The sequence below is a fragment of the Ostrinia nubilalis genome, chromosome 15 (genome assembly GCF_963855985.1).
Source record: "Ostrinia nubilalis chromosome 15, ilOstNubi1.1, whole genome shotgun sequence".
Classification (NCBI taxonomy): Eukaryota; Metazoa; Arthropoda; class Insecta; order Lepidoptera; family Crambidae; genus Ostrinia; species Ostrinia nubilalis.
In genome coordinates this window covers 4,359,796-4,373,088 of record NC_087102.1, presented here as the reverse complement: position 1 = coordinate 4,373,088, position 13,293 = coordinate 4,359,796, and the positions used below count along the sequence as shown (strand labels likewise).

Sequence of the window (13,293 nt, the reverse complement as noted above, 5' to 3'; positions counted from 1 at the left end):
GGAACTACGTCAGGAACTGAATGATTGAAAATAAGTGCGCTTTATTGATAATGACACGGTTTTACGGCGTGCTCTCTAACGTCATCTAATGGTCAGGCCACTGCGTGCATCATTCAGGGGTCTAACTATTTCACGAATATTTTATCTGTAAGGCAACTTAGTCATTGCAGTCAGTCAGTGGATTCTTCGAGATTTTACTGAAAGCTAGGAAACTGCTTTCATTAAAATCTCGAAGAATCCACTAATGATGGATGAAAAAAAGACTACGGACAGACACTTACTCGAAGACAGTGGAAAGATAGATATTTTTTCTTCATATAATTTGACTACAAGTAGACGAAGAATGGTGGGAACGAGAGGTGAGAATAGTCCCGTGAAGTAGACGAAGAATGAATAATACTCGTATATTTTTGCACTCGGTGGAAAAACATACGACTGTCAACGTGACTGCTAAATCCACCAGACCACACACATTTAAACAGTTTGGGTCGACGGTATTGATCTTTTTTATCAGCTCCAAAGGCCATAGAGTCGCGTGGATCGTTCTGCTAAATATATCCAAGCCATTTCGGTCGTCAGCTCTATATCTTAATCAATCTCTAAGCTCTCGTTTCAATTGCAGTTTATGAGTCTAATTGAGATGGTTACAAAACTGCGAGGTTATAACGACCGCGACCACGTGTGGCGTTGACGTCAACATGTTGGAACATGGGTTATTTTAGAATTAAAACATTATGAGAAAACACATTAGCGAGGCATTTTTAACTTTAACGCGATTGTGTGTGAAGATCGATTTGAATTGTTATCCAGAGAATATTATCAAAAGTATCAGTCCTATCTATCCTACCTACGTGTATGAATCAAGATTTATCATAAATTCTGATGTGAACAAGTCTTGGGGACTTCTTGTAACTTTCCCTTATGACCTTTTAAAATAAGCAAGCATTAAAGGATAGTGTCGTTGCGTGTGCTAAGTAAATCGATCGCTTCCTACACTACACGGAGAGAGCAAAGTCCACGCGCGTTGGCAACGATCGTCCACTCAACGCGCTCCATCGGACCTTGTTACGATGCTAGCATACTATTTCTGGACCTAACCTATACCTTTCCTAGCTCGACCATCTATGAACCATCATTTGGCATTATATTAAAAAAAAATTACAAAACTTTGGCTCTCACCTAACAGGTTAGGTAATAACTAAAAATATTTGCATTACAAATTGACGTAAATTTTCCATCGAATGGTTCAATAGAATAGAATCTGCAAATGGCTCTTGGTTATAAAATGATGTGATGGCTAAAAGGTACGTCATTTATAAACGACGTGTAACATAAAGAGCATGAATGAAAAGCAATAATAGTAATGATAATATTGATAGGTAAGTAGTACCTATTTTCTCAAAACAATCTGTGTTGACCATCATAATAACTGAAATGGCCACGTGTATGTAATCTAAAAGAGAAAGAGGGAAAACCTATTGACTTTTACGGGTATTAAACTGTTTGTGTTGGTCGCTTGATGAATAAAACAAGCGAGACGAGGGCGCGCCAGCACACCGCATTTTTATTGGCCGAGCGTGCAGAACGTGTATAATTGTATATTCAAGATACGAGTGTTGCTGATGACGCAAACGCCCAAGCCCAACCGGTTGCAATTGGCACTTGATATTCTACATCAAGTTAAGTTTCACATTCAGTCGCAGCTTATCGACAAATGAGAATTTTCAATAGTTTTTACCTAGTCGAATGTTATTTCAACACTGGGCCGGACGTTATTACGACGTTAACATTTACAATCGGCATTTTATTTTTCAGTTTTCTCACATACTTACAGCTGTTTAAACTTTGAGTCATTGCTAAGAATTTCAACACAATGCAAAAGTGAAAGACGGATGATTATTTCATTATTTAAATAACCTTACATGAGTATAGGGGACAGATACTTGTTTACTTGGCTTTGAAATATTTTGAACTTACCATATCGTTGTGACCCGGACAGACAGCGACGGTCTTGATTATAAACTATAGATAAAGTTTGACAATGTTGTTCTATTATAATTAATTATGCATAACATGTTAGAAATGCGAACACATACTAATTTAATCTAAATAGTAACTACAAATTGCTAAGTGACTGGCGGAGTGGGCGGCGGCTAACTCTATTATTTTATCAAGAACAAATAAAACATAATAATAAAGAAGAGATAACCACGTATCCTTCTTATCGAACCAAGAAGCCTTAGTTAAATATTCTTCTATCTCAATGCAATATGTTATCCATATTATCATTTATGTCAGTTTTATAACTACCGGGTACTGAAAAATCTACACACTCAAAATTTTCTCCGAACCACCAAAGTTCCACAAATTCGCTAAATGAGTAGTTAAATTTATTTTTCAGGAGAATTCTGAATTTAGCTTCAACACGCGCACGGCAGAATCATAAAAATATTATCTTGACCGCACGTCGACACCATCCGAAAATAAAGATTTCATTATCGTTTCAGTGGATGAGTCCGAAAGGCAATATAATTCTTCCTTTATAGGAAGAAAATATGGTGATTCATTTTGTCCATTCATGATGAATGCAATTTTTATTATAATTATAATCACATTTCATACTATATAAGTAGTAAGGCAGTAATTTATGGCAGTTTACTGTTTGACTTAAACCTAGAAACACCACAATGCGGGATCTCCAAGTTTTTGCATCTGCTACCAGCCATCTTTCTGAACATCTACCAAGTGAGCATTATGCTACGTTTGAGGATGTGGTTTTTATTCGCGAACCCGTTTACTTAATTCTTCTTTTGTTTTACTTATCCCAAATATCGTGATCTACTTTCAAAACCCTTTCGTCTTTTGTTTCACTTATTCCAAATTTCGTGTTCTCCATTCGAAACCGTTCGTATTTTGTTTACTGATTACGAATTTGTTTTGACAGCCAATGTTTTTCTCGTTTGCTGCAGTGTCGATGCGCACGCGCCGCATCAGCCAGTTCGCGCCGCTGCTGATAGCGCTGGTGGGGCTGCCTGCGCGCGGCAAGAGCCAGTTGGCTCACCGTCTCTCCAGGCACCTGAACTGGAATGGAGAGAGCACTAAAGGTAATTAAAGCAAAATTATTCTAGTTTAAATTGATTTGAATAAGCTATAATAAGTAGACTTACAAAATCACTCACCACAATTTAAATAAATGATTAAAGCAAAAAGTTGAGTTGTATCACCAATTTATCCATTTAAAGCTAAAAGTCAGCAACATTAAGACATAATAAAGCGTAAATGAATATAATTTTATACATATTGGCGTAGTGTTAATGTTTCTATAAACATAGAGGCGTAGTAGACTCACAGTACCGTGACCTAGATAGTACCATACTGTTGATCTTGGTTTCGCTAATATTATGATCACGCACAGCTTCAGTAGGTACATTATCTATTTTATTTGCTCCAATTTACAATGGGGAACATCTCGTGACAGATTTAGGCCTATTTGGACTTTGGACTGATAAAATTAACAACTGATCTCATGCAAACAGATTTTAACAGGCTGATATTTAACTAAGTATGTGGAACACATAATACCTACAAAGCCTTCACCAGACTGCAATGATGACATAGTACTTATGTGAGGTCATCATACAGCGACAGTAAATATTTGCTAGTGCAACAGTCATTGCCCAAATTACATTTGAACATAAGATATAGGTATCTATAGCGCCAGCAATAAAATATTGTTCATAATATTATGATCAAGCAACCTTCACGTGATCAGGTGTTTACCAATTCCAACTATTTTCGTGTATTTGAACTTGTTTGACCTCTTCTTTCTGTTTTTTCACTATCGTTAGGTATAATAGGCAACTTTTACCTTTAACGCTAGGTTATCCTCTGTTTTGTTTACCTTAACATCTCTCCGACTCGTACAATATTTACTACTGATTGCCTCATTAATTAAGAACTCTGCCAATATCATAGACGTTTTTCCTCGTGGAATTATGTTCTGTTCATTTTTAAGTTGATTGGTTTAAAATACTTATTGGTGTAATCTAAGGTATGCGCTGAGGTATTTCTCATGCCTATGATTCGTTCCGTTTCATTTTCTTTCTCCGTAGCCAAATGGAATTTAACGTGCAGGTATGCGGTAATGCTTCTTTCTTCTGGGTGCCAATTCCTGCCTCATTTTCAATTTCGCGCGTCGGGTTATTAGTTTTTAAGCCAGAATTTGTTATAGGTTTTGACTTGAAGTATTTTTTGTCTCAGTGTTCGACTGCAGCGAGTACCGCCGCCGGCACATGGCTCTCTACTGCAGCCACGACATCTTCCGCGCCGACCACCAGCAAGGATCCGCCATCCGCCGCCAGAGCGCGCGTGAGGCGGTGCAGGACGCAGTGCTGTGGTTGAAGGACGGGAACAGTGTTGCTGTGAGTTCCACTAATAATCAAACCCTATCCGTTAAAACACTCCATTCTATATCAAGAACCCATTCAAAAAAAGTTATTTTTTACCTATTCCAAAGTTCGGTCTATAGCGATAAGATCATAAGACCTCTGAATAGTGCTGCTCTACTTTCCCGTATTTATCTTAGCTTAGTAACTGCCTTGACACATTCTTATGTTTCTTTAATAAGCTGATGAGAGTAATATCTGAAGGTTTGAACAACATCATACAAATGATATTTAAAAGAAAGCCGACAATCTTCTGTCTTTCTCTACATTTTCCTTTTTTCAAAGTTTCGGATAAATCCATGATAATTCAGAAGGATCTATTTCCAATTAGGTATTAAAAAGACGAGTTTAAAACTCAGTTTTCTCTTTCCAGATTTTTGACGGCACCAACATAACCAAGGAGCAGCGTCGGGAGCTGAACGACTACTGTCTCAACGACATGGGCTTCAGGATCCTGTTCATCGAGTGCGTCTGCGAGGACCAGGACATGCTCGAGAGGAACATCATTGAGATACTCCACTACTCCGCCGATTACAAGAACATGAGCGAGGTGGAGGCGGTCGATGATCTCAGGAAGAAGCTGGAGCATTATATGCGTCAGTACGAGCCCATTGACGCTGGTGTGGAGAACATCAGCTTCGTCAGGGTCGAGAATATGGGCGAGACCGTCACCGCTCATAAAGTGGCCGGGCAAAAGGAATCCGGCATCCTTGGATACTTGTCCGGGATGAGGGCTCTGCCTCAGACTCTTTACTTCACACGGGTAATTATCAGACACTAATTAATCTAGTATTTCTCCGTTACGTAATATTGAATGATCTTGCGGAGCCATTTATACTTATCATAGTGAGTTAGATAAACATGTTTTTCACATAGAATCCTATTTAGTCTGCAGCGTAGTTCATTAATCAGGCACGCGGATCTACAAGAAATAGTACTCGTAGATTGAGTGGGACGCATTTGTAAAATTTATTTAATAGTATTTTTACGTGTGAACAGTTGCTCTACTTTTTTGCCTTTCAATGCTGAGAATGGTCCTTCGAAAATCTAGTGATAGTTATAAGGATATAAATATTATCTACTTTGGATCTCTGATTAGAAACGACAACCATTCCGTGTGCCAAGTGCGTCAATAAGCCCAAAATATATTTTGGAGAACACATTTTCCTAATCTCTGCATTATACCAGTTTTCCAATTAGTCATTTAACTATTTACAAATAAATGAATGAGTATTGTTACAAAATTTTTATTTGGTTTTTATGCAACTATCCGCAACAATATTTTCATAATATTTTTTCCATCTAGCACTTAGTGTTATCGAGTTGAAATGTTTCACGTTATCTATGTTTACTTTTCATAGCAAATGTAATGGCTGAACTTTATTTCGTCATGACCGTCCGATGTTTTATCAAATCCGATTATTATCTTTCAAGCCTAAAACAAGTGTTGAATTTGAATTAGTTGCTACAACATAATTAAGTTGTTGGCATATCCTGTTTCACACCTAACAGTTTTGAAAAAAGATAAGAAGGCTATGATTCGTTTTAAAATGTGTTCTTCTTGCCAACTAAAGAATTTATGTAACAGTTCTAGTATTTCCATAAGAATTTTCGCTTTATATCTGACGATAAAATATCTTTTCAGCACGGTGAAAGCGAATACAACGTGCTCGGGCGCATCGGTGGCGACGCATCGCTCTCGGCCCGCGGGCAGCTGTATGCGCGCGCGCTGGCTGAACACATGAACGCGATCGGCACCCGTGACGCCATTAACGTGTGGACCTCAGAACTTAGGCGCACCAAGCAGACGGCCGCGGAGATCAGGGCCCCGAAGCGAGCTGTGAGGGCGCTCAACGAACTCGATGCTGTAAGTTTTTTTTTAATTTTCTAATCGTTTTCAAATGGCAGTGACATTTGGTGAATTATTGTCACCAGGGCAGTCTCCACTGCAGAAGGATCCTCTAATTTACCAGATACAAATGGAGGATTTGGGCTAAATCTCATGTGGGATTCTCAAAAGATGACTCTTTAATTTACCAGAGGCGAATAGAGGATTTGGGCTACATCCATATTCCAGATGTTCCTCATTTATATCAACTCCTCCTTTGCTCGTTGTGGGTTCTAAGAACATATGCCATCCTCTGGAACCAACTCAATTTTACTGGTTTTCTTATCGTGATGGACAAATGTTAGTGTAATGACCCTATCCAATCAGTACATGAGCCAAGGATCTTGTCCACTCAAAAGAACATCACCTACTTAATGATAACGAACTAAAATTATAAAAGTCATACATAAACATTATGAAAAACCCGCGAAATTATCAAGTTGACTACAACGCTAATTAAATTGATATCGGAGTTTAAAATAAAAAGGTAAACGTGTCTCTTACATCATCATATCAGCATAATAAAAACCGATTACATAATAGTAATTGCCAAGATGAAGGTTTTTTCGCCTCGTATATCTAACAACTGCCCGTAATGAATAATTAACTAGTTGTACCTATAGGCGGTCCAGATATAGATCGATATCCTAGCTATACTAGGGCAGGTGACCCGGTTTTGGCCATTTTAAGAATTTTTTAGACTTTGAGGCTATATCATTTTACAGTTTTTGTTATCACGGACTTATTTCTTGTAAAAAGTGATTAAATATATTTAGATCTAGCCTAAGGATACATTTTTTTTTATAATGATTCAATGGAAAAATAATCCTGTAGAAAAGAAAAAGAAATGGGAATTTGTGCCATTTTTGGCCAGCTTTACCCCATTTCTGGCCACAGTCATGTGCCAGTTCTGGCCATCAAAATTCATAAAAAAAAAACAAAAACTACTCGACGGATTTTAACGAAACTTGGTACAATTATTTTTCATACTCCTGGGCAGGTTATAGTATACTTAGGAATTCCCACGGGAACAGGAATTAGCGGGAAAATCCTTTTGTATGAAAAATCTAAACTGCTTAAGTTAGACGCTTGAAATTTGGCATGTAGGTACCTTAGTAAACTTAAAGCTTAGTTACAACAAGGAATTCCCGAAATTCCCACGGGAACGGGAATTAGCGGGAAAACGCTTTGGTATGAAAAATCTAAACTGCTTAAGTTAGACACTTGAAATTTGGTATGTAGGTACCTTAGTAAACTTAAAGCTTAGTTACAACAAGGAATTCCCGAAATTCCCACGGGAACGGGAATTAGCGGGAAAATCCTTTTGTATGAAAAATCTAAACCGCTTAAGTTAGACGCTTGAAATTTTGCATGCAGGTACCTTAGTAAACTTAAAGCTTAGTTACAACAGGATATTGCAAAATTCCCACGGGAACGGGAGTTAGCGGGAAAAAACATTTGTACGAAAAAATCTAAACCGCGTAAGATAGATGAAGGGGGTAAAACGGGATCCACGCGTACGAAGTCGTGGGCGGCCGCTAGTATGAAATATAATATCTCAGCTTGAATTGAAATCAACATTAACCTATAGTATAAGTTTATGCGGTTAGTACTGGAACAATTTTCTTTTCACAACACCGATTTTTTTAGTATTTGGTTTCGATGGTAACTCTGAAAATGAATCGATTACTTATATCAAAATAGCTAAGTAATTAAATTGAAAAATCACGATAAAAACTAAATGGCCAAAAGTGGGGTTCTTCGTGCACCACTTTTGGCCATTCATGTGGCCAAAGATGGGAAAAATCATTCATTCTGGCTCCATTAGTGGCCACCTCTCATAAACCCCTTAATAAACAAATAGCGATAAAATATCATTAGTACCACTTAGACAGTGTATTCTTTATTAAGGATTAACATAAACATTTAAAAAAATAAGAAGGATTTAGAAAATAATGATTGTTTACTCACCCGCTCGCCTTAGCCTTTTTGCTAAGACTTAAAACAATTAACGCTTCTCAAAAAATAATGACTTGTTGGATTGAAGTGAAGCTTGACACATCAAAGCTGTTAACGCTATCAGTGTTGCTAATATTAGATATTTTTATTCCCGTAAACCATAGAGTAAAATATTAGTCTTTGCCTTAGTTATAACGATTTGAAGTTCTAAATGGCCACAAAGGGGTCGGTGGCCACAACCGGGTCACTTGCCCTACTACTTACAAGCTATACTCAAGCTGTAGGTAGGAACAGAATTTATCCCGAAATGTCGCGCAAATGCAATGGTCAATCAACTCTTTCTCAAAGAAAATCAACAAGACGCACGTCATGTTGCTCAATCGTTTCAACAAACATCTTTGGCGTCACATTTACGCATTATTGAATTTATTTATGTGACAACTAGGTTTAAAAAAACCCTGTCTACTTACTTGTGCTTATGCATGCACGTATGAGATTATCTTTCTTAAGCGGACAAAAGCCTACAATCATGGCTTATCAGCAGATTTTCAGGCGTGATGTTCAAATACGAAAAGTAAACAGCACCTACCCTTACAAATCAATCTAAAAATACACCTGTAAAATAGATATTTCTAGACAACATCTGCTAACAACCTAAATAAACAAAAAGATGAGTTGACATTTATCGCATAATAATTTACAAAGAAAATAGAACCGTGATGTGCATCATAGACCGAAGGTTTATGGGCTAAGTAGACACGACATGACTTCTATAAATACATGGGCGGAGTCATCTATCTTGTTAAAGTGCTCTGTAACCGTTACCACAGAATAAGTAATAGTACAGGTACAGAAGGATTACTCTGCAAGACGATTTAAATAAATGCGAGTCTTGCTACGACGCGATACGGTGGAATTTAGCTCGCACAGCACTACGTACCTACAATTTTATTCACCTACAAGTTTTGTCTCTTTCTATCGCGTGCCTCTGAACTCTTCTTACGCTGTTAGGGTTGCTGTCTAGTGAAAAAATAATTAATCTACTTATTTGTAATGAGGTACGTATGTAGGTAAGTATGCATTCATTATGGAAAACCTTCATAGTAGGTTAGGTTCCTATACTATCCTAAGAATTATTGATTACCTACATGGCCAACATACCTTTCAGCATCTTTGGGAAGCGAAAAAAAAAGATAAATCCGGTAGATTACTTTTCGAATTTAAACACCCGAACGCCGCACAATATTTCTTTCTCTTTATGTCCATTTTAAAATAATACTTCGATCATAAAATTATAATCATACTACAACGCACGCCAGCGTCCTGACGAGCGCGCGCGTGACACTCGACTGATATAATACCCGCCGGCGGGGCGCTTCGCTGTAGGTAATTATCGGATGTACCGCGCGGAGTGAGCCAGGCCTGCCGTTACTTTGTATTGTTTACAATAAAGACCATCCATTATGATAATTTAAGCTATACCTAGAATTATCTTTGCAAGCAAGCATTACGGGAGCTGGGGGGTTTCAGTATAAAAGTACTAATCTGTACTTAACTCTCTTTTATCAACATAAATCTGTATCTGCTAAATCAATCAATATCTACGATATCAATATTAACATCAGTAGGTAAAATAGCTAAGTGCGATGTCAACTGTAGGTAGCAAACACCGTTGTTTACAAACCTCATTAGCCAAAGTAGGTCGCCCTAAACAAATTGGCTTGGCATGCAATTCTACGTATGATGGATTTACGACCGTATGCTCTATGGCGACCTACATCAATGCGATCGCGTGGATATTTCCGATCGACGTTCAGCGAAAACTACGGAAAATTACCTACGACTTCTTCATTTCTACGAACTATCGAATAAATTTTCGACAGTGCACTAAATCTATAATTAGTGCCAGACAATGTGACGGCAATTCAGTCGACATTGAAAACATTTCGGGAACGGAAAATACGCAAATTGTGAACAAAGCTTTAAATAAAGACCAGGAACTTTCATTTGTGATGTCAATGAACCGATATCCGAGTTTCTATAGATAGTAATTACTTAATTGAGATTTAAAAGAAACGCATGTGCCAAGAGTAAGAAGTAGGAATAAAACGTCCCGACAGTAGTGTATCGAGACTATATCGGTATCCCGACCATGAACCGAAAGAGCGAGTGATACGAAACTTATTGTATTTTATCTCGTGATGCGAACTTTGAACTACATCTTAAAAGTGATCGATCATCGGCACGATCCGTGATGTTCAAGACATGAGACATGACTGATGATAGGACTCATTCTTATCTTTTCAGGGACTTCTTAGTAATCTAATAAATGCCATAAAAATGAGTGATAGACCTACATTTTTAATATTCAAGGAAATGCAAAGAGTAGAGATCGTTTGAAGGCCAATAATCTTAAATGTAGGTACCTACCTCTCCATTTCGCTCTACCTACACTATTGTCAGATTAATTATGATCTTAATGTTGTATGTACCGTGTCTGAAAGTAAACAAATGATTTGATTGATTAATTGATTGTAATAAAATCTGTGTGTTATCAATGCACCGCTCAAAGATAAACGATCAGACTCTGTTTGGTTCACCAGAATATTCCAGCGATCGAAGAAGATCGAACATGCGTTCCTCAAATCTCGTAAGCGGCAGTCCTATATCATAACTGCCATATCGACGCCTAATCTTAATTGTTTTTCTATCTTTCAGGGAATCTGCGAAGGCCTAACCTACGAGGAGATGCAAGAGCGGTTCCCGCAAGAGTTCGCCTGGCGTGACCAGGACAAGCTGCGCTACCGTTACCCGTGGGGGGAGTCGTACATCGATATCATGACGCGCCTGCGCCCTGTGCTGTCGGCTTTGGAGGACGAACACAATGTAGTGGTGGTTGGCCACCAGGCAGTACTGAGGTGCATGCTCGGATACTTCCTGGATGCTAAGCTTGGTGAGTTGACAATCTGTTCTAAGTTGTAGTAGTAGTAACTAGTAGTAGGACAAAATGATTAAGTATTTAAAAGAAAAATGTTTGGGATGCTTAACTGCCTAGCTTGCATAAATATTTATAACTATGACTGTATATTTTTAACTCTGTTAACTCTTGAAGTAGAGCCTGACAATAGTGACTAAGTGTCTTGCGCTGTTTCTTCTCAGCACTGGCCCATTTATTGTTCTGAAGCAGTGGTAGAGTTAATACTGGGACGTGTAAAAGTGCTTTTTAAAAGCCTACTTGCAGTTTTTACAAGTCACATTTTTCTGAGCTGAGTACACAGGGAAATCTTCATCTTCATTGACTGAGTTTCATAGGATTTGATGATGCAAATTCTAGACTTCAAAAAGTTTTCATGATGGAAATAAGAGATGGGATTCTCCAGCTCTGATTAAAAATGTTACTATGATTTTTTTTATTAGATGTTAGATTCTACTAGATTTTGATGTAAACGGACCCCACCCATCACCGATCAGATATGGTTAAGTGCAACGATAAAGAATGGTAAATACATCGATAAAGCTTAGATCTTGAGCGTGATATGATATGGCATTGTAATATGCGTATTTAACAACAAAAAACATCATCGTTCTACGTCATAAGGGAAAGTTTATCCTTACAAAACAAGTTTATCTGAAACGGAGATCTGTAAACAGTTAAAAATAATATGGACAATGCGAGTAATGAGATTTGGCTCTGAGATTATTAATAAGCCTTTATCGTCCAATTTGACGCATATCTTTATTGATTAGTGTCGTTTTAAATATCGATAAAGGTTAACTGTAAATACCTATTAGACAACTTCTATTCTTAGAATTTCGTCACATTTGCTCGAGATATAGATAGTTTCAACCTTGACAAAGACTGCCTGTCTCAATACAAACAGAACTTTACAAAGTTTTAATTTTATCTCCAATTTATCGCAGTCTCAAAAATACTGGATGGATTAATTTTAATGAAACTATCATACACTGTTAAATATCAGAATAGCTTTTCTATATTTTAGGCATAATAGTGCGGGCAAAAGCTCCACTAGCTTTTTGGGCAAAATCTAGTTATTTTAACATTCACGGGTTCAGGGGAGAGAGCTGGAGAAGGTCTATGCCGAAAGTCACGCCGAATTGGGAGACATAAGTACTATGATAAATAGAACTTGAAAATGTGTTTTGCCACAGGTAGTAAATTCGAAAGAAAGAGGCTTTATAATTATTGTTATTTTACAGACGAACTGCCGTACATGAACGTGCCTCTCCACACCATCGTGAAGCTGACCTCGTACGGGTACAAGTACAACGTGGAGATGATCAAGATGCCGATCGACTGCGTCGACACGCAGCGCCAGCAGCCCAAGGTGAGCACGGTAAATATTTGGCTGCAACGCAACCGTCATTTTATATTATTAGTTTATATTAGACTACAATATTGCAAATATTAATTTATAACATTGACTCCGGAAAACGCAGCGTGGGACGTCCACCCAAAAGGTGGACCGATGACATCATAAAGTTAGCAGGGAACGCGCTGGACGCAGGCCGCTACCAATCGATCAACATGGAAAGCATTGGGGGAGACCTATGTTCAACAGTGGACGTCCTATGGCTGAAATGATGATGATGATGATTGACACCATTTGTCAATGAGTTAGCCCAATGGTGTCGCTGTCGGACTGGCCGAATCGAGATCCGAGGAACGCGGGTTCGAATCCCCGCCGCTGTTTGTGTATTGTGGTGGACCCACTCGTAACACAAGTATAAATTAGCTTACCAAGAGGGGTTAACGACACTGTTAGTAATTTGTGTCGTTCTCGAATAAACAAACGTACTGTCCGACAACAGTATAATTAATTAGACTAAAATTAAATGTTATGAGCGCTAAGGTTGTCAACTTTTCAAACCTTTGTGTTAGGCTACTGCGTTTCTGGTCGACTAGCAGAGACTGTTAATTAATTAAACCAGCATACAATTTATTTATAGCTACGATTTAAGCTAAAAATAGCAAGATTAAAT

General features: G+C 38.0%; 1 protein-coding gene across 2 annotated transcripts in view; it reads left to right on the top strand.

Moving 5' to 3' along the window:
- LOC135078778 (6-phosphofructo-2-kinase/fructose-2,6-bisphosphatase-like) overlaps positions 1-13,293 on the top strand; it is a 28,364-nt gene that overhangs the window by 13,006 nt on the left and 2,065 nt on the right. The window contains exons 3-8 of one of the 2 annotated variants that reach the window (XM_063973332.1): positions 2,970-3,104; positions 4,261-4,421; positions 4,819-5,208; positions 6,091-6,312; positions 11,011-11,245; positions 12,511-12,638. In XM_063973332.1, the coding sequence (XP_063829402.1) occupies positions 2,970-3,104; positions 4,261-4,421; positions 4,819-5,208; positions 6,091-6,312; positions 11,011-11,245; positions 12,511-12,638 (1,271 nt within the window). Of the gene's footprint in view, positions 1-2,969; positions 3,105-4,260; positions 4,422-4,818; positions 5,209-6,090; positions 6,313-11,010; positions 11,246-12,510; positions 12,648-13,293 lie in introns of both variants that reach the window. The other variant, XM_063973331.1, reaches the window with a different exon arrangement.